The sequence below is a fragment of the Symphalangus syndactylus genome, chromosome 8 (assembly GCF_028878055.3).
Source record: "Symphalangus syndactylus isolate Jambi chromosome 8, NHGRI_mSymSyn1-v2.1_pri, whole genome shotgun sequence".
Taxonomy (NCBI): Eukaryota; Metazoa; Chordata; class Mammalia; order Primates; family Hylobatidae; genus Symphalangus; species Symphalangus syndactylus.
Window position 1 is genome coordinate 17,833,693 of NC_072430.2, and position 23,879 is coordinate 17,857,571.

General features: G+C 51.8%; 1 protein-coding gene across 3 annotated transcripts in view; it reads left to right on the forward strand.

Annotated features, from left to right (window-relative positions):
* BCL11B (BCL11 transcription factor B) overlaps positions 1-23,879 on the forward strand; it is a 103,743-nt gene that overhangs the window by 40,485 nt on the left and 39,379 nt on the right. Inside the window, exon 5 of one of the 3 annotated variants that reach the window (XM_063645485.1) lies at positions 596-808. The exons of the other annotated variants lie outside the window; for them this stretch is intronic. Within the exon in view, the coding sequence (XP_063501555.1) occupies positions 596-808 (213 nt within the window). The remainder of the gene's footprint in view (positions 1-595; positions 809-23,879) is intronic. 3 annotated transcript variants of the gene reach the window in all.

Consider the following 23,879-nt stretch of genomic DNA (forward strand, 5'->3'; position numbering starts at 1 on the left):
AAGGGCATTGCGGCTTGGGTGCAGCATGCTCAGTGCTTGGGGCTGGAGAGAGCCCCCAGCTGGTGGTCTGCCAGGCAGGAGGCTAACAGTGCCCAGACACCTGGAAGCGGACCCCAGGTGTCTCTGGCCTGTAGGAACAGCCCATCCTGATGTAGCAAACAGGGGAGGCTCTGAGCTTCCCAGCTCTTCCAGGGAGGGGTAGCCCGAAGTTTTGGAAACACATCCCCAAATGGAACCTGTTTGATTGCTCCAGAGGCCCCCACGTGGGGGGTCCTTCCTGAGAGTGGGGCCCTGACAGCCCCCATTCACCCAGCCCCCTGCACTAGGCCCCCAGAGGCGGGGTCCTGCCTCCCTGACAGCCCAGCCTGGCAGCTGTGGAAACCGGGCCCTCCCCAGTGCCCCCTGCCCACCTCCCCGAGCCCATTCCCTCGCCTGTGTCCCGATTGCCTTCCCTGCAGGGCCTGGCACCCCGGGGGCCTCCCACCCCCGAAGGGTGGCCTGAGCTGAGCCCCACGCCCCGAGCCCCGTCCCACCCCGTGCCCCTCACACAGTCCAGGGCCCGACTGACCAGTCTTTTCTATTGTTTTTTCTCCAGGGCCGTGCAGGCCTGCCCAGCTGCCAGCGGTGGCCCCCATAGCTGCCTCCTCCCACCCTCACTCATCCGTGATCACTTCACCTCTGCGTGCCCTGGGCGCTCTCCCGCCCTGCCTCCCCCTGCCGTGCTGCAGCGCGCGCCCGGTCTCGGGTGACGGGACTCAGGGTGAGGGTCAGACGGAGGCTCCCTTTGGATGCCAGTGTCAGTTGTCAGGTAACAGACGACGCCGCGGTGGGGGGCGGGCCCCCGGGATGGCGGGGTGTGCCATGGGCAGCGCTGGAGCAAGGTGGGGACCCAGGGAGGAAGGGTAGCTCCCACCCAGAAGGCTTTTTGGGGTGCCAGGGGAAGTGGTAAAGAATGTTCACTGAACTATGAGCCAGGGTCCAGTGCCCCTTGGTCAGGAGTCCCCCATGGTGCCCCCACCCGTTCTGAGAGTCTTGCTCCCAGAATGCATTCCCCGGCCTCCCAATCCCGCTTCTTTGGGTTGTTTAGCGACAGCTTAATTGGATAACACTTAACATCTGAGGTTTTCTTCTGCCCTTGCCACTGCCACCCCCTCCCCCACCCCAGACAACCCCCTGCCCCGCCAAGACCAGGCTAGGGGAAGATTCCTTGGTTGACTGTGTACATTGCTGGAGCCGTCCAAAATGCTGAGTTTCTCTTTGGGAGAATGTGTTGCCCATTAGCTTTGAAAAAGAAAAAAAGTGGCTCAAAAGGAGCCTCTTAAAAAGCTGTGGCCACGAGAGGGAGTGAAACACTGTGGGGTGTGTGAGGGGTGGGGGTGGGGGCTGAGTACCTGCTGTGCGTCCGGCTCTGGGCCAGACCCAGACACAGCTGTTTGTGCCGACTCATCCTGCTCTCCTGGGCGGGCGGTGTGGCTGCCCATTCTACAGATGGGCAGATGGGGCAGTGTGGTGACACAAACTGGCCTCTACCTGCCCTGCTTCTCCCCAAGTGGAACCCAAGGTCTTGTTCTGCCTAGGGTCCCTGGGAATTCAAGGGCGAAGGGTCCTCTCACAAGTCTGTCCCCCCAGCGTCTCGGCAGGGCCTGGTGTGAAAGCACTGTGGCCATGCAAGCCAGCATGCTGACACAGACACATGTGGTGAGCAGCCGTGGCCTGGTTTCTGTGGCAGGGGCAGGAAAGGAGAAGGGGGGTGCAGAGCTGGGGCAGATTTGATTGGTCCCTGCTTTGTCACCAGGCATGTTGCAGGCTTTCTCTTGACTTGAGTTGTGAAAGGAAAACTATTTTTTTTGGGCAGGTTTTGTTTTTAATTGAAGCTGTCCCCACGGGCGGTCCCTGATGGAGCCACAGCTCTGCAAAAGCCACGGCCACAGCTCTGTAAAAGGCCACAGGCAGCCCCAGCTCCAGGGTCCAGAGCTCCCTGGGCTCCAGAGCTCCCTAGTAGGGTGGCCTGGAGCCTTTAGTATACCTTCCCTGCTGTGACAGGTGGTGACATCATAGGATCTGGCTTCCAAGAGGGAGTTCTGGTTTCTTACTGGACTTGTGCCTTAAATGCACAAAGCAAAACTCAAAATCTCCTGGGAAGGAGTCGGAACCACTTGCAAAGATGCCGGCTCCCTTTTTTGGGCTGTGCTGGTCCCCAGGTGCTTGGGGCTCCTGTCCTGGCTCAGTAGATCTGTTCTGTGAGTCTGTGGAAGGCCCTGTTTGCTGAGCAGGGGGTGCCTGCTCTGTCTGGGTGGTTGCCCTGCTCTCTTGGCTTCCTGTCATTAGCGCTGCAGCCCCTGCAGCCACTGGGGGGGCCGTGCTATCAAAGATCAGCCTGAGTGTTTATTACTGGACGCGGTCAAGTTCTGTGGCACAGAAATCTGATCTCGCCAGAGGCTCACCCAGGGCTTTTTGCTTAACCCTCTGTTGGCCCTACTTAGAAGCTGCCAAACTAGATGAGACTCAGCTAGAGGACTGAGCTGCTCCCTCCTGTGGCCAGGCCCGCTTAGCATCTTTGTATGGTGCTGAGCAGGAGCTGTTACCATCCCCATTTTGCAGAGGGAGAAGCAAAGGCTCGGGGAGGGAGAGTGGCTAGCCAGGGTGGCAGAACTGGGATTTGTCCTTGGATGCCTCCTGAAAGGCCACCCCTCTTCCTGTGGAGCCACACTGCCTCTGCCGACATCTACAGGAGGTTGAATGAGCTTTCCACTGCCTTGGCTCTGGGGGACTCTGCCATCAGCAAGTCCTCATACATGCCACTAGGATCCTTATGAGGACGTGTATGGAGGGCCTGCTATGTGCTGCATTGTGCTGGGCCTGTGTGCCTTCTTGAATTTAACCCTCACAGCAACCCTAATACTTTACTGTCTTCACTTTGCAGATGAGAAAATGATGTTCAGAGATGTTGAGTTCTCACAGCTCACATCCATCCATCCATCCATCCATCCATCCATCCATGCATCCATCCACGCATCCATGCATCCATCCATCCATCCATCCATCCATCCATCCATCCATGCATCCATCCATCCATCCATCCATCCATCCATCCATGCATCCATCCATCCATCCATCCATCCATCCATCCATCCATCCATGCATCCATCCATGCATCCATCCATCCATCCATCCATCCATGCATCCATGCATCCATCCATCCATGCATCCATCCATCCATGCATCCATCCATGCATCCATCCATCCATCCATGCACCCATCCATCCATCCATGCACCCATCCATCCATCCATCCATCCATCCATCCATGCATCCATCCATCCATCCATCCATCCATCCCTCCATCCATGCATCCATCCATCCATCCATCCATCCATCCATCCATCCATCCATGCATCCATGCATCCATGCATCCACCCGTCCATCCATCCATCCATCCATCCATGCATCCATCCATCCATCCATCCATCCATGCACCCATCCATCCATCCATCCATCCATGCATCCATCCATCCATCCATCCATCCATCCGTGCATCCATCCATGCATCCATCCATCCATATATCCATCCATCCATCCATCCATCCATCCATCCATCCGTCCATTCATCCATCCATCCATTTATTCATTCTTTAGCTTGAAGCCATTTGGAAGGCACCTATCTTGTAGCACTGTGCACACACAGGAAGAGTTGGCAGGCAGGTGCCTGCCCTCATGCAGCTTGCAGTCTAGTGGTGGGGAGGACAGGGAGTGGGGACCTGCAGAAGGGGAAGGAGGAGCAGGGAGGGAGGGAGTGGCAGAGGTGGGATTTGATCCCAGGCTCTCCATCCAGCACCTGCCACATCTTTGGCTTTGGCTCTTCTTCTGGCATTAAAGGCCTTTTTAGATTTTAGGCCTTGAGAGCTGCCAGGACTCAGAGCCTGTGAGCAACCAATGCTTCATTGCAGTACTCTGGGAGGGGCGTGAGGAAGGGCAGTGTCCTGTTCCTGGGGTTGGGACTGCAGGAGGCTGAGCCCCTAGGACCGCTCCAGGAGACCCTTCTAAGGGGCCTGGTCTTACCTCCTGCCCTCTGCCACCATGTCCAGTACAGTTCTCTTTTTTCATTTGGTCCCAGTTCATTGGCCCGCACCAGCTTGCACCACCATGTTTCCCGATCAATTTCAATACCTGAAACTATCCTATTCTGGTGTTTTTTGTCCCTTTGTGGTTTGTGTCCCTGGCACTGGGCTGTTTGTTTAAGTGTTTTTAGTGCCTGTTTAATTAGTAGTTGGAAAGGAGTCATTAAGTTCCCAGTAACCCGTTAGGAAGAAGCAGGCCTTTGTAAAGATGGAATGGGTCTGCCGTCCTTACTTGGTTTTGTCCCTTTTCGGATCAGGATGCATTGAACCCATCTCTTCAAATTAATACGGAGAACCCCAGTGTAAACGTGTTTCACACAGGTTAACTGTGTGCCTGTTACCGCATCTGCAGTTATTTATAGAAGGATGTGATTTTACGGGGGGAGAAAACCACACAGGTATGTGTGTTTGTGCACACCCTGGGCTGGCAGCATCCCAGGTGGCCCTGCCTCCCAGGACCCCAACCCTAGACCTCTTTCCAATGGTCACAGTGGGGAGAAGGGACTCGGGAGTCTTGACTCTTTTTGACTCTGCTGGAGGAATGTGGGGCTTTGAGTCTAGGCATTCCTGGGAACTGAAATTTCTTCCCTGAGAAATTTCACACAGAGGATTTGGCACAGTGGCTATGGGGTCAAGAGCCTCAGACTGTGGTCCTGGTCTTTGCTTCAGCTGGCCAGCGGCCCTAAAGAAGTCATTGCCTCAGTTTCCCCTTCTGTAAAAATACATACATGTGTGTATGTATATGTATATGCATGCAACATTTGAAAACAAGGCTCGTGTTATTTTCTGAGACAGGTCAGTGTGGAGCTGCTGTGGGTGGAGTGAGCATGGGGCTAGGTAGGTTCCCAGGGCAGGGCGTGGGGCATTCAGAGAATGGTTTGGACACTCTTGGGCTTTGTGCCCTGCATGCCGGAACCCTTCCCTGTTCTGAGGCTTCCATGATTGGAAAGCGGTCGTCAAGTGTGTGAGACTGCTTGGTGTGAAGGCTGTTCTGCCCCGTGTAGTCATTTCCCCTCTCCATTCCTCAGTTTCCCCATCTGTAAAATGGAGCTAAGGATAGGACAGGCTCTGAAGGATCGTTCTGGGAATCGTGTGGGATCATACTGGCCAGGTGCTGAGAACAACGCCATGTGCCGAAGTGAGCCCTGTTGAAGTTAGAGTCCACGCGTGAGCGGAATGGGTTTCACAACATTGCGACTCTGTCAGGTCTCACTTCAAGCTGGATCCTCGCTTTCCATTCTTGAAAGTATTTAGCCTCTTGGCTGGCTCAGATCATGTACCAGCTTTGGGAGGTGGAATAAGAACTGAGACACTTCATTGCATATTTAAAAGCTGCAAATGGTCATCAGCCACAGTGATTAATACATGTACTTGGTGAAGTTCAAGGTCTCACGCAAGAACACACAGGATCCCAGCTCAGGGAAGTGGAAGTGTTTGGCTTTAATAGAGGGAGTCAGTTGCAGTCATTAGTATATGCTGAAATCACAGGGCAATCTTGTAAAGTTAAATTCAATTTACTTTTCTACTGAAATTGTGCTTGCTGTGTTATTTAGCTAGTCTGGGGTTTCTTGGCATGGGTTAAAGGGACAATAAAGATAAAAGAGTACCTGTAAGTAAATAGTAGGGTTTCACCACAGAATCTATCCTTTTCTCCTCCTTCAATTATATCCCAGTGTTCATTTTGTGTTGGTTTTATAACCAGAGCCATCCAATGGGGCGCCGTGGATTAGGCCACCCTAGCTGTGGAAGCCTGATGCAATTAATACGGTCTGCCTGGAAAGTGGCCTTATTTCTGGAAGTTTTATGTTAATGATATGGTCTGTGCTTTGCACATTTCATACCAGAACAAGAAGCAAGCTGTAGTTTCATTCTGGACTGGGTTTGATTAACACCGGAGGATCCATGGGAAGCCAAACGGTGATGCGGACAGAGATGGTAACCTTACCAGGCCCCTGCTGATGCGCTGCCTTGATTCTGGTGCGGGGGTGCCAGAGGCACTCCAGGAGGGCGTTAGATCAGCCACTGAGACTGGAGGGAGGGGTGAGTATGGGGGTGAAGACGAAAAGAAACGTGTGAGTGAGCGTGTGTGGACAGCAGAGCTCTGTCATGGAAAGGTTGGAAAAATGCTCATGGGATTCCCTTTGCAAAGTAACGTTGGTTGTTAGGATCCTTCTGGGCTAACCAGACAGGTCCCAGTGTTGATGGGGGCTGGCTCGATGTAGGAAAAGGGCTTTCAGGGGAGTTATTAAAAATTTAGAGAGTCATCTGTATGCCTTGCAATGTCTACATCGCCCAAGGGCCGGTGGTCCCAGCATCTGCAACCCAGCATTTACAGCACTGTTGCTTTTCGTGCATGCAAGCGCTGTTGATTCCACCCTAGCACCTGCCTGCTTCTTGAGGTCATACTGCTGCAGAGGCTGTCCATGCCCGCCTGCCTTGAGAACCCAGACTCCTCTTTCTGTGACCAGAGGAAGTGCCAGGAGAAGCCATGAGAGCTGCAAGACCCCCAGTTGGTGGCAGCTGATTCTGAGAGTGCTGGAGGTAGCCAAGGGTGGCAGGGCTTGGTGGATGCCAGAAAGTCCCCTGTCCCACGTAGCTGGAAAGTGACATTTCCTACAGCATCAGCAAGGGCCAGAGGAGCTGGGGAGTTGGGGGCAACAGAAGGGCTGCACTGTGGCTCTGTTGGGGGTGGGGCACCTACCAGCATGACTGTCCTTAGATAAAAGAGGCCCCAGCAAATCCCTGAGTGGAGATCGCTGCAGCCTCGCCAGATTCCATTTCACTCTCTGAGTTGGCCCTTCAGACGTTCTGAAGACAGAGCTAAATCAAAGAATTCTGTTCAAATCCATACAAGATGTTGCTGTTTTTCTGCTCTGACAGGAGAGGCATTTGGAAGTGCAGTTTCTTTCTTTCTTTCTTTTTTTCCTTTTTTTTTTATAGCTGTCTTAAAAAGGAGTTTGGCTGTTTAGCACAGCTGGTGCTCATTACATTATGCACTGGCAATAAGATAGCATGTGTAATTAATTTTTAATGCAGTGCTGGATGCAGCACTTTCAAGCAGTTAGTGGATGTGAAGAAGCAGCACTGGCCACAGACATCAGAGACCTCAGAGCAAAGCAGCCCCGTTCTCCTTTAAAGGGACTCAGAAAGTGGCAGAGGAGGCTTGCCTTGCCCTCTGTGTGGAGCGGACTGGCCCAGAAATGGGTTCTTTTCGGGTGACCTGGGGTCAAGTCAGTCTTTAACAATCCAAGACCAGGGATCCCAAGAGATCATCTTCTCTAACCCCTTCATTATATAAATGGGGAAACCAAGGCAGAGAGTGGGGATGAAGCCATGACACGTGGGTGGCAGAGCTGACTCATACCTGGGTCTGCCCACTAGGCCATACTACCTCTCTTGAGTTTTTATTGAAAACCAGAAAAGGAAATTCATCGCCCAGTGGAAGCCACTTAAAGATGGATTTCTGCCTGACCATGAGGCTCAGTGTGAAACCTGCAATGAGATTGGGCAGCAGGTAGAGCTCTGATGTGGAGGAGCCCCACGTTGGGCGCCTTGGACTTCAGCTCTGCTATCTGCAGTAGGAGCACACCAGACACATCCTGGGTTTGAGACTCTGGGGTTGTGCTTTGACAGCTGGTTGCCCCGTCCCCATGGGGCTCTGTGGCATGGATGTGTGTTTGAAGTTAAATGTCACTGTGGACCCATATTAGACTGCAGGCATTGTGGGAAGCTTGGTCCTTCCCTTGCAGTGAATGGGAGTGAGTATGTGATCCCAGGCTAGCCACTTACTTCCTCTCTCCAAGCTTCAGTTTCCGCACCTGTAAAATGGGGACACTGAAGTACTTGCTTACCATCCCTCCACTGGCAGGTCCCATGAACAGCTACCATCTGGGCATGGCCACAGCCCATGACCAGCACCTGGGGGAATCAGAGGGAAAAGGCCAGTGGGAGGGGAAGGAGGGAGAAAGCTGAGCTGCTGGAAAGCCTTTTGAGGCTGTGGTCTTGGGTACCCAGCACCCCAGTGATGACTTAGCTCTTGGAAAGCCACTTGTCTGGGAGTTTCTTAGTGTGAATGAAGGCAGAGGAAGGGCCAAGATCATCAGTGTTCCTAGGGCTTGCCACTGTTTGCTAAAAGGCCAGCTTAGTCCTAGACATGACATCTCATCGTTTTAACGCTCCCAAGAAGAGGCACTCCCCCACCCTTTTGCTTATGAGGATATTGGGGCTCAGAGAGGCACACAACCCACCAGGGGTCACACAGCACACAAATAGCAGAACTTGGACAGACAGTCTCAAAACAGAGATTCAGACTCAGGCCTGGCCAGCCTCCCAGCTGTACTCGGAGCTCTGCCCTCCAGCTTCCCACTGGGCTGTAGTGGACAACAGAGAAGGAGCTGCTGGTAGAAAACCAGATCAAACTCCGATATGGTACCTGGGAGGGTCCTGAAGGTCTTCCTTCATGCACTGGTCATCCTTGTGCCAGACCCTGGGCTGGACTGAGGGATCTGGAAATGGGCATGACAGGGTCCTTGCCCTAGAGGAACTCACCGTGGTGGGGGTGGCCCATGGAGGGCCTTCTCACTCAGTGGATGTGAAATGCATGTCCCCATGGCGCCTTTCTCTGCTTGAAAAAAGTGAATCAATTGGCTGCCGCCCGGGTGCTCTCTCACTTATTGCCATGGTGCAGCTCAGGAGCAGATGTCAGGATGGAGAGGTGTCCCGCCTGAGGACAGCTTGTCCTTGTGGTCACATTGCTGAGAGGTGGGGGGTACCTTCTGTGAGGATTTTTACCTGAATGAAGCACAAGTGGTGCCTGACTGCATTGGAATCCACGTGATTATTGGCGTGTTTTTGACCCTCATTTTATCCAATGGTGCAGTGGGCCCACGGCTGGTCCATAACCGCATGTTATGTGGAAGAAGTGAGAGAGTAATGGGTTTTCCATGAAAGGTGGTGCTGCTTCTGGAAATGGGGCATACACGTGTTCATCCTCATGGAGCAGTGCCATATTAAACCGAATCGTGTGAACCGAAGGTCACCTGGACCACTCTTGGAAAATGCTCCCGACCCCCATGGGGTTTCTTCCAGAGAATTTGTGTTCTCTGTACCTGAAATCAAATGTGTGCCTAAGCAATTCTGGCCCCTGGCTCCCACCACCCTAACCTCTCCACAAAATGGTAGACATTAGGGGAGGTAAGGGAGCAGAAGAGGTCTCTTTGCAGATATTATGTTTTTAAAAAATGGTTCTATGTAATAAGCAGCAGCTAAGGGGACAGAAAGACAGTAGATGAAGACAGTGCCAATATCTTCCATGGGGAAAAGTGAATGAACTGAAAGAGAGTATTATTTTTCTAGAATACAGAAGGCTGTCCTCTCACAGATCAGCTGGAATTCCAAGGTGGATTATGGACTTCTAACTCCCATTGACAGTGCTTCTTACCAGGCGAAGGGAAGGGCTACTTTTTCCTAAAGGGGAAAAAAGCTTTCAGACAAAGCTTGTACCAACCCCTGAACTGCAAGTTTGCTCGAGTGACTGTGCATACTTATATTCCTAATTTAAATGATTATTTATGTTAAGTGCTCATTGTGAAACTTGAAAATGTTGTATTACATTACATCAAATAAAGTTTACTTGTAGCAGAAAGAGAGAGAAAGAAAGGAAAGGAAAGGAAAGAAAAAGAAAAAGAAAGAAAGGAAAGAAAGAAAGAAAGAAAGAAAGAAAGAAAGAAAGAAAGAAAGAAAGAAAAGGAAATAAAGAAAGAAAAGGAAATAAAGAAATTAACGGGCTGGGCTTATAGGAGCTTGGAGGGTTGGGAGATCTGCAGGGGTTTTACCGCTGGGGAACGTGAGGCCGAGGGTCCAGTCCACTGTGGGCAGTGACAGGTGTGGATGTGGTGTCTTCCGGGAAGGGGCTGACAACAAGCTTCCTCCAGCCCTGGCTGGACGTAGAGGGAAACAAAGTCAGCAATCCTCAGTCCACCAGAAGGCAGTTTTGACCTTGAAGAAGAGGGCTAGAGCATGGGCAAGATTTTCTCATCGGTTCACCTCAAATTGGGTTTTGGGGGTCTGACTGGGAGTCAGGGACTTGGCATGTGGTCCCACGCCAGCCTTAATCAAGTCAGTTTCCTCAGCCAGGCTCATCTCTGTCTCTCCAGTGGCTGGGGCGGGGCTGAGTCCCAGCAGGTGCCCAGGAGATGCTGGGGCATGATGAAGACCGAGAAAAGGCGGTGTCTACACCCGTGAGAGAAAGAGGAAACACAGAAAACGCTGCTAGCCACATTCTTTTATGAGCATCCTCCTTGTTTTTGTACACAGGGCAGTGGAATCCATTTTTTTTCCCCACTGGGGAGTGAAAGAAATCATAGCCCTTAAAAAAGCTTGAGGCGTTCTTTGTTGTTTTTATGGTGCGGGGAGAGGGGAACAAAATGTACTTGACTTTTTGAACCTGAGGGCAGGGTCGGGGTGGAGGGGCTGTGTTCTGTGTTTATTTCACAATTAAACCTAAATAATCTAAACCATGAGATATAGTTTATTCAAACACAATCAAGGCCGGCCACTTTTACCCAAAAAGCAGTGGGATGGAACCCTTGGTGGGCAGGGGTCCCTCTGTGGGGCCCAGCGTTATGCCGGGGAAACCAGATCAAACTCAGATATGGTCCCCGGGAGGGTCCCCCAGGTCTTCCTTCATACGCTGGTCATAGGTGTGCCACACCCTGGGCTAGACCCTAGGGATCCAGAAATGGGCATGGCAGCGTCCTTGCCCTAGAGGAACTCACTGTGGTGGGGTGCCCCAGGCGGGGCCTTCTCTCCCAGCTCTGAATTTGGGCTTTCCAGGCAGCTTCTCTCGTAGTTCACAGGTGAGAGGTGACAGGACCTGCTCCTGGTTTTCGCAGATGTGAAATTGTTTTCCTTGTGCATCTGGTGGACGGCACAGGTGGAATTTGAATCCAAGCCTCCTCGAGCCTGGGGCCCACGTGGGCGTCCTGCTCCTGTCCTTGCGTCTGGTCGTGGCCTGCCCCTCCCGCCCGGCCTTGTACCTAGCAGGTATGAGCAGGAGCAGCCAAGGCAGAGGAGTGAGCTCGTGAATCATGCAGCTGCCACTGGGCTGGCCTGAGCCCCGGGTAATTAGAATGCCAGTATTGTATGATTCTCAAGGAAGGGATCACGGCGCTCAGGACTTCTCCAGGGAGATGAATGCAAAAATGGAGTCACTACCTGCAGAAACGGGGGCCGTTGGAATCTTTCCATAAAAGTGGACATTTTAAATTATTGCTTTTGTTAAGAAGAGAGGAATAGCTAGTGGGGCGAGGCCCACTGGGTGCGTGAGTCTGCTCTTGGTGTTGGATTTAACCAGTCCTTTCTGACTCAGGTTCTTTTGCATGAATTTCCTTGGGTTTTATCAGCCAGCTCAGTTATTAGCATTTTAATCTTAAAAAATACCTTTGATCAGGCCAGGCACAGTGGCTCACGCCTGTAATCCCAGCACTTTGGGACGCTGAGGCAGGCAGGTGGATCACAAGGTCAAGAGATCGAGACCATCCTGGCCAACATGGTGAAACCGCGTCTCTATTAAATATATAAAAAAAAGTAGCTGGGCGTGGTGGCGGGCGCCTGTAGTCCCAGCTACTCGGGAGGCTGAGGCAGGAGAATCGCTTGAACCCAGGAGGCGGAGGTTGCAGTGAGCCAAGATCACACCATTGCACTCCAGCCTGGGCAACAGAGCGAGGTGCCGTCTAAAAATAAAAAAAATAAAAAAATAAAAAATACCATTGATCAAGGGTCCACTGTGTGCTGTGGGCTTTCTGTGTATCTCCAGTGATTCTCACAATGCTTCGATTGTGAGTTTTTTAAATTGTGGTAAGATAAACATTAGATTTACCATTTTAACCATTTTTAAGTGCACAGTTCGGTGGCAATAAGTACATTGCAATTGTTGTGCAGCCGTCACCACCGTCCATCTCCAGAGCTTTTCCATCATCCCAAACAGAGCTCTGGCCCCATTAAACACTAACTTCCCATTTCCCCTCTCCCCAGCCCCCCATTCTCCGTTCTGTCGCTCTGAATACGACTATTCTAGGTTCCTCAGGTGAGTGGAATCATACAGTGCTTGTCCTTTTGTGCCTGGCTCATTTCACTTATATAGTGTCTTTAAGGTCCATTCATGTGGTAGCACGTGTTACAATCTCCTTCCTTCTTGAGGCTGAATAATATTCTATCGTATGGATAGACCACATTTTGCTTATCCACCCATCCGTTGATGGACAGTTGGGCTGCTTTTGGCTATTGTGAATGGCACAGCTAAGAACGTGGGTGGGCAATAATCTATTTGAATGCTTGCTTTCAGTTCTTTTGGGTTTATACCCGGAAGTGGAGTTTCTGCATCAAAGGGTAATCCTATATTTAATTTTTTGAGGAATTGCCAAACTGTTTTCTATAGTGGCTACACTGTTTTACATTCTCACCAACAGTGCACAGAGGTTCTCATTTCTCCGCATCCTTATCTGACTGTTGGGTAATTTTAGTGTTTTTTGGACTGTTGGAATTGTTAGCCAAGGAACCTGCCTATCAGGGATGTGGCAACAACTGGTCCAAGTTAGGTGGGTAATAAACCTGAGGGCAATTTGAATTCAGCCTCAGCCGGCCTAGGTGTGGCCTCATAGTCACCGCTGGACTGCTGGGGGCTACCACCTTCAGTATATTTTAGTTGAGGGTCTTGAATCCCCTTTCTCTTGGAAGTGGTTGCCCATGACAGTTCTCAGTTCTGTCTCCCAGGACAGCTTTTTTAAAATTTTTATTTTTATTTTTTATAACAAAGCAAAACATTTAGCTACCTTGATAGCTTGGGGAAGAAAATTCTACAAATGGACAATTTTCATTGTTCTTTCTGTCGTGTCTTCAGGGTGTTGATTTGAGTGTGACTTAGCAGAAGGAGCCCCGTGTTTAGAATCAGAATCCCTAGGAGCGAGGTAGAGCTCACTTGCTTTGGCCCTCTCTCAGCCTTGTGGGGTCTCCCTGCCTGATGGGAATCATCACACTGGTTTTGCTTCCTTGGCTGGGCTGGGAGGGACTGGGGAAAGGGAATCTCAAGGGAGAGGCCTTGGGTCCTTTGTATATTGGGATGGTAATTGCGATGATTCTTATTAGTGTTTGTGCTTTCTCTCTATTGTCCTGTATTGGTGTCCCAGGGCTGCCATAGCAAATGGGCACAGACTGGGTGGCCTAAGACAATAAGAAATTGGTTCTGTGGTTGGTGCGGTGGCTCACGCCTGCAATCCCAGCACTTTGGGAAGCTGAGGTGGGTGGATCTCTTGAGCCCAGGAGTTCAAGACCAGCCTGGGCAACATGGCACAACCCATTCTCTAAAAAAATTAGCCAAGAATGGTGGCATATGCCTGTAATCCCAGCTACTGGGGAGGTGGAGGCAGGAGGATCCCTTGAGTCCAGGGAGTTTGAGGCTGCCATGAGCCGAGATCGTGCCACTGCACTCCAGCCTTGGGCAACACAGTAAGACCCTGTCTCAAAAAAAAAAAAAAAAAGAAAGAAAGAAAAAAAGAAAAGAAATGTATTCTCTCACAGTTTGGGAGGCCACAGGTCCGAGACGGAAGGGTCAGCAGGGCCGTGCTCCCTGATTCCCTGCCTCTGTGGTCACACAGCTTTCTCCTCTGGGTTTGTCTTCTCTTCTGAACAATTAAAATAAAAAAGACAATTGTCTTTGGATTCAGGACCCACCTAGACCATCCAGAATGATCTCATCAACAGCCTTCACTTAATCGCACCTGCAGTGACCTTTCCCCTAAATAAGCTCACATTTACAGGTCCTGGGATCTGGCTGTGGACAGCTTATTTCAGGTGGCTCCATTCAATCTTCTCTGCATGCCTCTTGCTGGATTCTAGGCCCTTCCAGGGCAGGAAACCCAGCTGGTCTCCTCGGTGAACTGAGGTCTGGGACAGGTTCAGGCACTTACAGGGGATTCGCCAAATGTCTCCAGCATTGAACCTGGAGCTGGCTTTTGACAGGATGGACACATGTTCCTTTTTTTCTCAGGAATGTGGTGATTCTGAAATGCCTGGCCCTTCGGCTAGCACTCAGACTTCTGTGTTTATGGAAGGCAGTGTGGTCACATGTGGCCCCCAGTCCTGCCCCCACGCTGAGTCAGAACACAACTATTAACGATAGGGCCGGGGGATGGTTTAAAAAAATCTGTGGCCAGGCGCAGTGGCTCACGCCTGTAATCCCAGCACTTTGGGAGGCCGAGGTGGGCGGATCACGAGGTCAAGAGATCGAGACCATCCTGGCTAACATGGTGAAACCCCGTCTCTAGTAAAAATACAAAAAAAAAAAATTAGCCGGGCATGGTGGCGGGCGCCTGTAGTCCCAGCTACTCAGGAGGCTGAGGCAGGAGAATGGCGTGAACCTGGGAGGCGGAGCTTGAAGTGAGCTGAGATCGCGCCACTGCACTCTAGCCTGGGCAACAGAGTAAGACTCCATCTCAAAAAAAAAAAAAAAAACCCTGCAATGATTATTATGAGAATTAACAGAGTTGAATAGAAGCTAAAAATAACTGGACACACACTTGCCTATAATCCAGATTTTAAAAGAAAATATAATTATTTTTGTAAACTGACTCTGAGAAGCCAGGAGTATTTTTAGTTTGCATCTTCTAAGACATGGTGCATCTTTTCAGGGAGAGGAGCTCGGAGCCCACTGACATGTGATGATGTCACCAAGTCAGAGCACGCCTGAAGCCTGTGGGGACGGGGTGGTGGCAGGCGGCGGGGTCAGAGGTTAAGGAGCCCAGTTCTGAGTACCATTTGTCTGAGCATGCATTTGAGGAGAGGTGTTCCACCAGCCTACCGTGGCTTCTGTAGGTGCTGGAGCCTGGGATGTCCTGGCTACCCCCGCTCTGGAAGCCAGTAGCATTGAGAGAACAGCAGCTGGTTCAGCTCAGAGGCCAGGGGGTGGGGGTTCCCCCTGGATGAGGTGGACCTGACAGGGTCTGAGCGGACCTGCAAGAGATAACCAAGACTTGAGGGAAAACATTCCATGGCTTTTTCATTTGGAGCCAAACATTGCCTCATGTCATTTTCTCCCTGGTTTTTCCCATTGCCTCTGCCAGGGTCCTTGGGCCTGGCACAGACCCGTAATAAAAGGCCCTGTGTGTGTGTGTGTGTGTGTGTGTATGTGTGTGTATGTTTGTACGTGTGAGAGTGTATCTGTGCATATATGTGCACATGTGTACACGTGTATATGTAAGTGTATGTATTTGTGAGTGTGTGTGTATGTGGGTATTTGCATATGTCAGCATATGTTTATGTGTGGGTGTGCATGTTTGTACATGTCTGAGTATGTGAGCATGCATGTGTGTACATGTGAGGGTATATATGCATATTTGTATATATGTGTGCATATACACACATGTATTTGTGTGTGCACATATGTGTATGTGGGTATTTGTGCATGTCAGTGTATATGTGAATGTGGGGGTGTGCATGTGTGTACATGTCTAAGTGTATATATGTGCATGCATGTGTATATGTGTAGATGTGAGAGCATATGTGCATATGTATTTGTGTGTACGTACACACGTATTTGTGTGTATGTGCACACGTGTGTGCATGTGTGTGTATGCATGTGGATATTTGTGCATATGTGAGTACATATGTGTATGTCTGAATGTATGTGGTCTATGTGCATATATGTGTGTGTATGTGTGTGTATATGAGTGTTTTTGTGTGTGAGCATGTATGTGCATATGTGCATGTTGAGCGTATATGTGTACGTGTGTGTGTGCAGTCCAGGGAGAACTATCAGCACAGAACAGGCCCCTCCCAGCCCCCCATGCTCCGTGTTTATGGTGAAGGCACTTGTGATTATTTTTCTTCCCTGAACTTTCTGATTCTTCCTGGATTGTGGTGTGTGTCCATCCTGAGGGAGCCTTTAAGAGCGAGTCTCTCTAGAGCTGAATTCACCTTCTCAGTACCTCCTGGGGGAGACTGAGACCCCACCCCCAATCTCAGAGGGAGCCCACAGTCCACAGTGCTGGGAAATGTGGCCAGTCCGGTGTGTAACCACCAGGAGTGAGTGCAGAGGGAATAAAGGCTGTGGAAGTGGACAGCCAGGTTCAAATCCTGACTCGGATGTCGCTGAGCTTTGGCCTTGGGCAGATAGCCCAGCCTGTGTGTGCATATCTGGTTCCCCACCTGTGGCATGAGAATAGCACCATCTTACGACTGAGAGTGGGTGGGTAGCAGTGATAATGGGGTGCTGTGCTAAGCATTCATTGTGGGCTTCATCTTCAACGTCCCTCACCCCAATTCTGTGAGGAAGGCACTTTTCACATCCCCATTTTACAGATGAGAAAACAGAGGCAGTCCGATTTCAGAACACTTTACTGCTTTATTCTACCTTAGAGTCTTTCCCTGTTACATTGTGCAGCCTTAAGCAGCAGCTGGCCTGTGAAAGGTGCTAAATAGCAGCAGGTATTACTGCTATATTTTTATTGTTGTTATAACTATGATTATTTTTATTGCAATCACTGTCGTTGCTGCTTCCCTGGGTGGAGGCTTTCCAGGATCCACGGGGCATTTTCCTCTGTTCCCGGCACTGCCCTCTGTTCCTGGGGGCCGCATTCATCCTTTCGTCTCGCCCCTACTTCCCTGCTTTTCTCCTCCGTTTTGGGTTTGTGTGTATTTGAGGTCGCTTTCTCCTCTAATTGAGATAATGAACACTGTTTCCAGAATCACTGCACTAAAAGTCAAGTGCAAAGTGATGGTTTTCATTTGTTTTTCTCCCTCTTTCTCTCTCTCTTAATATACATCTCTTTAAGAAGGGATTGGCTGAAAGCAAACAGCTAATAACCTATGGATTTATGGAGGCAGTGCGAGCCGGCTTAATAAGCTTTTATACCTGGAATCAGTGTTCTGTCCCTTTAAGTTGAAACTCCAACGTGCCTTGGTATTTTACAGTGCCTGGTTTCATTTATGCTGGAGCCAGACTTACTATGTGAGAGCCGTCCGCATGCTGGAATTAGTCTTAAGCTTGCTTCTGTGGCGTTGCCAAATTCCATGTTTGTGTTTTATTTAGAATTCTTTTCACGGCCAGCCGATTCTGTGCCGGCACACATAGGCACTGTTGCGCCCCATGGAGAAAATAAGCAAGCTTGCGTTTTCTTTGGCAGAGGCCGCGGCCACAATAGACTGCGGTCTCCGAAACATTTTTTAAAAGCTATTTTAACCCATAACAGATGCATAAAGTCGGCTCAGGCATGCCAGTTTTCTTAGTTTTAATTAAAAAATAATTACAGTCTAATGGGATGTTAGTGACACATTTGGATGAATGGTGGGTGACATTATCTGCAACTTATAAATTAGTGCCTCTCCCTTGGCCGGAGTAGGGGTGGGGAAGAGCTGGGGAGGGAGAATGTGGATATCTGTTCTTAATTGCAGGGTGGGGGCTGGGGGAGATGGGGGTCCTTCTGGGCATGGAGGCAGCCAGTGGAGCCCTTGGTGAGAGGTCAGCAGCACTCAGAAGGGACATTCCGCTGTAGCTGTCCAGGTGACAGTGCTGTCAGGAGGAACCGTGGTGCGGGAGCATCCCCCACCCCTGCATGCTTGATGAACTCACCTGTGGAGTTCTTCAGCCGGGAGATGGCTGTACTGGGTGCTGTAGCCTCAAGCCAGCACTGACTTCCTGGCCCCCGTGACCCCTCCCCTGCTTCAGGAGCCACCCATCAGCTAGAAGCACATCGACCTGCTGGGGCCGTGGGAATAAGATGCTGCTGGGAAGGTAAAGAGGCAGAACAGCACCATCCTGCCAGGTCCCCATGCTCCCAAGAAGGCTGCATCTAGATGCTCATCCTGTTTTTTTTTTTTTTTTTTTTTTTTTTTTTAATATTTAAATGTATTTTAAGTTCCGGGATACATGTGCAGGATGTGCAGGTTTGTTACATAGGTAAACGTGTGCCATGGTGGTTTGCTGCATTTTTTTTTTTTTCTTTGAGATAGGGTCTCGCTCTGTCACCCAGGCTGGAGTGCAGTGGCATGATCATAGCTCACAGCAGCCTCAACCTTCTGGGCTCAAGTGATCCTCCTGTCTCAGCCTCCTAAGTAGTTGGGATTATGGGCGTGCACCACCATGCCCAGCTAACTTTTTAAAATTTTTTGTAGAGACAGGGTCTTGCTGTGTTTCCCAGGCTGGTCTCAAACTCCTGGCCTCAAGTGATCCTCTCTCTTCAGCCTCCCAAAACATTGGGATTACAAACGTGAGCCACCACACCGGGCCACACCTGGATTCAGATTTTATGGAGAAGCTGCCACTCGTTGGAATCTGGAGTGGAGGGCAGTAGGCTGGAGTGTCTCTGGGAGGCAGGGTCTTTGTGGGAACTGAAGCTAGGAACAGGCAGGGCCATGGACGGGGGGACACTCACTGTGCCAGGAGGGAAGGGGAACTTCTGTGCTGTTTCACCAAGGGGGTCAGTAATGCCCTCTCCACTGTTGTTCTGACACTTGAGCCCAGGTTCTGCCTGCCCTCTGTGGGGTCTGAGGACTGGCTCTGGGGAGGGAGGAGTCAGTGTCCTGGGACCAAGCCTCTCGGGACTTGCTTCCTCTCCAGTCCCGCTGGGCGGAGGAGCACTGGAGGGCTGGGATGTGTCACCTTGAGCGTTCCAGCATCAGAAGCAAGATGCTGGCCCCAGCAGTACCCTTGTGCCTGGGCGCACTGGGCAGTCCCTCAGGGGTCCTTGCCAGGGGCCACTGTGCCTTGTTGCCAGATGCTCTCCACGCAGTGCCCCAGAGAGGGTACAGGATGTGCCCCAAGTCCCTGCGCTGAGCTAGGACACATGTGGCTGACGCTGGACTCTATGCCTTCCCCTTAGACCTTTGTGCTCTGCCCAAGCTCATGGATTCAGCAGCCTGTGGCATCCGGGAGTGTGGGAGACAGGCACGGGCTGGGGTTCTGCGTTTGTACTTTCGGGGTGGTAGGACTTACCATTGCCCATGGAGTAAAATGAGTGTTTCTTAGACAATATTTCCCTGAGCCCAGATTCCTCAGAAGTGAAAATTAAGTTCTTCTATTAAAAACATGAGTCATACCAGCCCAGATGAGAGTCATTTTGGCGTTCCTCGAATTTTTGGAGGGGAAACGTCGCATTCATGTTAATCCATTCAATTATACCTCATTGCTGAATAACGTGCTGGGCATTCTGGGTGGCAGCCTCTGCTGTCTGATTAGTCGGGGCTGTGTCTGCCGCATTTGAGAGGGAGCAGCTCGGGGCCTTCGTCCTTTTTTGTGCCGGCACACCCAGGTTGGCCCAGCCTCCGGGGCTCCCTTCTTCATTTCGGGGGCTCATCGGGAGCCTCGGCATGGTCTCGGCATCTGATTCTTGCAAATGATTCTTTTCCAGCTGAATAGGCTCCCTGTCCGTCTGCTCATGTGAGTTTTAAGCAGATGGCAGTGGGTCCCCCACTCTGCACTGGCACAGAGTCTAGGGTCCCCTCTCCCCTGGTGGGCATCCTGCTCAGGTGAAGGTGGAGACAGGCTTGGTTTTGTTCCCTCAGTGATGTTATTTTATCCTCCCAGAAGCCACCAATGACCAAGACTGGAACCAAAGCAGGAGGTGTCACTGGGTTTGGGGACAGACCCAGAGACTTCTTGTCTAAAGACAGCACATCCTGCTTTGGGCAAGGGAACCAAGCAGGTGGAGGAGGTTGGAGAGCATCGTGGCCCTGGGATCAGCCCTCTGCAGTGCAGTCTTTCTGCCTCTCCAATGGGCCCTGTCAGGGCCTGGGTCACAGGCAAGTGGACACTTGCCTCCAGCTTCAGCTCCTGGGGGTGGGGCGTGGAGGGGTCGTTCTCTGGGAAGTCTCTGCTGAGCTCGGGGCTGAGGTCCGTGTCACCTGTGCCCTCCCCGATGGGCCCCTGTACTTCCCCATGGAGACACCTATCATGGGGTGGGTCTCCTGTCCTGTCTCCCTGGCTGTCCTGGGAGACCAGGCTGTGAGCTAGCCTGGACCCTGTTTGTCCCATAGGCCCAGGCAGAGGTCTGGCCCCCATGAGGCTGTCCGTGAGCACTTGTAAATGAAGTGAAATCAAGTGAAATGAAGCTGACTGAGCAGAGGCCCAGTGTGACCAGAGACCCAGGGCAGGTGCATTCGGAGCCTCAGTTTCCCGCAGTGTTGGCTGCCCGCTCAGGCCCAGGGGAGGCTGCAGGTTTGCACATTTGGACAACATAGGGCTTGAGCTGCACACGCTGCAGCTGTCAGACCAACCTGGAAGGCCGCCTCTCTGGCTTTGGGTGCACCATTTGATTTTTGGAAATTTTGGGGAGGTCCATTTCGCTTTTGCTTCTTTATTCAGCAAATTGCTCCAGCCCCCCAGTGCTCAGGTGAATCCCTGGGTAGGAGGAGCAGTTCCTTGGGCTGATGGCACCTCTTGGAAAAGAAGATGAGTGTAGGGAGGATGAGAATGAGTGGAAGTCGATGGGCAGGATGGGAGAAGCTTTGGGCTTGGAATCTGATCCAAAGTGTGGTTTCTGAGTTTGGAACCAAGTCTTCTGCTGGGATGTGTTGGGGGGAGTGGGGATGGGCAGGGGTTCAAGTTCATTTACTTGTATTAAGTTGAAGTTTCCTCTTTTTATAAGTAAGAAGCAAAAGCCCACATAGATGATGAGAAAGACAGGCTGGAAAAGCAGACTTTGTTTACTCATTAAATTTTCTGTAAAATAAACACAAGTTTAGAACTGAGGAACCAGCGGTGGGGGGTACTCCAGAGGGCAGGGCAGAGTTTGGTGTGAACCTCTGGGTGGGAAATGCACCAGCAGGTCGGAGTCACACATTCATGTGAAAGAGGTCAGGTGCAGCCCAGAGAAGTAAGGACGATGGACTCGAGGGACCAGGTGGAGGGGAGTGTGTGCACGTGTGTTTGTGCATGAGTGCATTGTGTACATGTGAATGCATGTGCATGTGCGTCTGTGTGCACACATGAGTGCATGTGTGAGTGTGCATGTGTGTGCCCATGGATGCAAGAGTGGCAATGGCAATTCTGCGCTATACCCTGAGACCAGGCTCTGTGGCCGGCTGCCATGAGGAGGAGGACAGAGCAGCAAAAGGCACAGGCCAGGATGGAGTGAGGGGCCCAGACAACACCCAAGTGCGTGACTCTGCCCTGGGCCCAGAGGTTCTCCAGCTGCAGGCTCTCATGGGGATCCCTTTACGCCCCTGGCTGCACATGGGCTCGTGCTGGGGACTGGAGCCTCTGCTGCTCCCACGGTGCTTTCTGAGGCAGAGAGTCCGACGGGGCACCAGACAGGCCTGGGGCAGACCTGGCTTTGCCTTCTTAACTGGATGACCTTGGCCCTTACTTCCATCTTCCTCAGTTTCCTCACTTGCTAAAAGGAGATCACGGTATTACCTGGGTACGCATGTGTAGGTGGCTCAGGACGGGGCCCGCATCTGCAGGCCTCAGTGAGGGGAGCTCTTATTGATCTTATTATTATGATCAGTGTCGTCGTTGGTAGAGGGGAAGGTGTCTTCTCCATGGTGATGCAGGGCTCTGCGGCCCCAAGTGCAGTTAAGTCAGGAGGAGGTGATGGTGAAGACTGGGTTCCCACCTCGGGCTCCTCCGCACGTCAGTGTCAAAGTCACCCCTGCTAGACCAACTCTGGGGCTGCAGTGCTTTCCTGGATCTGGCTTTGGGGACATCCTTATTCCCCAGTGGGAAGCCCTACCTTCAATCTCTCTCTTCCCTAGAGTGACCCTCCACGCCTGAGCAGGAAAAGCCTTGGCGTGGACCCAAAGCTGGGGAAGTCGGTTTCTTGGTCCTCAGGCATGAGCTGCTTGGGCTCCTGTGGGAGCCTGTTGCAGACCCAGAACGAAAGGGCTGGAGCAGGGAGGTGGCCGGCTCTTCTTGGTGGTTTCTCCCTGGAGAAAACCTTCTCGGTAAACACACTTCTGCAGTCAAGATGGGCTGGAAAACCTGTGCCTCCTGTTCACTGTGGGCTGAGAAAGCCCAGGGATGTAGGGCAGTTGCAGGCAACTCTTCTTCCTCCCCTTCTCTGGTTTGGCCATTGTTTTGGACCTGCTCTCCCAACCTTTCTAGTTTCTACAGTGCTTGTTCTGTCTCTTTTGTTTGTTTCTTCTGCAAGGAATAGGATGAGGTTGTCCAGAGATGCATTAGAGCTGGGCATGTCTGTAGCATGTGTGCCTCCATCGCTCCCTCCTATACCAGAGCAGACATCACTTGTCAATCACAGCACCTCCTTCCCCTGGCCTCTGGCCTGGATGCTTCAAGCTGAGAGGTAGGGCAGCCTCTGCTAATCAATCGTGCTGGCCCAGGAATTGAAACTTAATTTCTGTCCTGGCATGACTTTCCTCAGAGGAAATGGTAAGAGGGTGCACCACCTCACCCCATTTCCTCAGCCCTTGATGAGAGTCTCGGGGGGCTCAGAGGCCTTCCTGGTTATAGGACCATTGAGGGGACTTAGCTGGAGGCATTGGCCTAAGTGTTGCAGCTGTGGAGATAGTGGCTGCCCTGTTGAGGGCTAGTGGGTGCCAGGCCGTCCTGAGCACTGCATTTTTGCAGTGGTTTTGCAGTCAAGGTGCACAGAAAGCAAGGCTTTGATCTGAGGTCATAGATTTAGAGGCAGAGAGGACAGCTGGCCTGGCCGGTGCACTCCACGACACTCACCTGTCATCCACCTTCGGGCTTCTTCCCCCATGCTCAGCCTCCTAGCTCTCTTGGCTTCCTGCAGCCATGGCCCTGGCCCAGCCTGAGGCTGAGTTTCTTCCCTGCCTGGGGCCAGGCTCCCCAGGGGCTGGATCCTGCATCTCTGTGGCACCTTGCTGAGGTCGTGCTGGGCGCACGCTTCTCTCTCCTGGTTGTCCCAGTGTCCCTGGCAGCTGTTATTACTCACAGCTCTGGGCTGGGCTGGCCCTGGCACTGACCTCATTCCAGCCCATGACCAGGCTTGTTCCGTCACATGGCCTGCGTGGTCTCCATGGATTCCACCCCAGGGCTGTGCCCTGCTCTCTGGTCACACAGGAGTCCCCTGCGGATGTCAGTGGAGGCCGCGTGTTTTCATAAACAAGAAGCGGAGTTTTGGGGTCCGGTAGGATTATGAGCTGAGTGAGAGGTGGAACCCCCTCCCAGCCCATGGCCTATCGCCCTTTCCCTTCAGAGTCCTCATCGTGACTCTGTGGCAGGATGGCAGCTCCCGTCTTGCAAATGAGGAAGCTGGGGCTCATAGGAGTCCAGGGCCTCTCGTAAGACCTCACGGCTCTAGAGTGGCAGAGAGGGGGTTGTAACCAGGTCTCAGACCGTAGCCCTTCTCTATCCTAGACACATTTTAGTCAAGCTCTTCCCCACTGTGAGCCCATCTCAGCCTCCTCTGCTGTCACTGTGCTCTGCTTCCTCGGAGGTGTCCTGGCTCTTGCATGGAGCCTCTCTCTCCCACTTCTTGGGCGCTTGAGGTTTCCATGTCCACGTTGGCCTTGGCCTGGCTGCAGTGTATGTGGCTGTTGGAGCTGAGGGCAGGGATGAGCTTCATGACCTCTGTGTCCTGGTATCAGTGTCGTGTCCAACCCTGAGGGGCCTGACGTCTGCTGGGTGGGTGAATGGAACCAGAGCGATTCTTCCAGTGAGCACTCCTTTGCGCAGACTCGGCTGCTGTCTTGGGTCAGAAATGCGTCAAACAAGGGGCCCAGTGGATTCTGGGAAGGGGCCCTGCCCGGAGCCTGCCTGGACAGGAGGGAGGCAGTGTTATTAGCT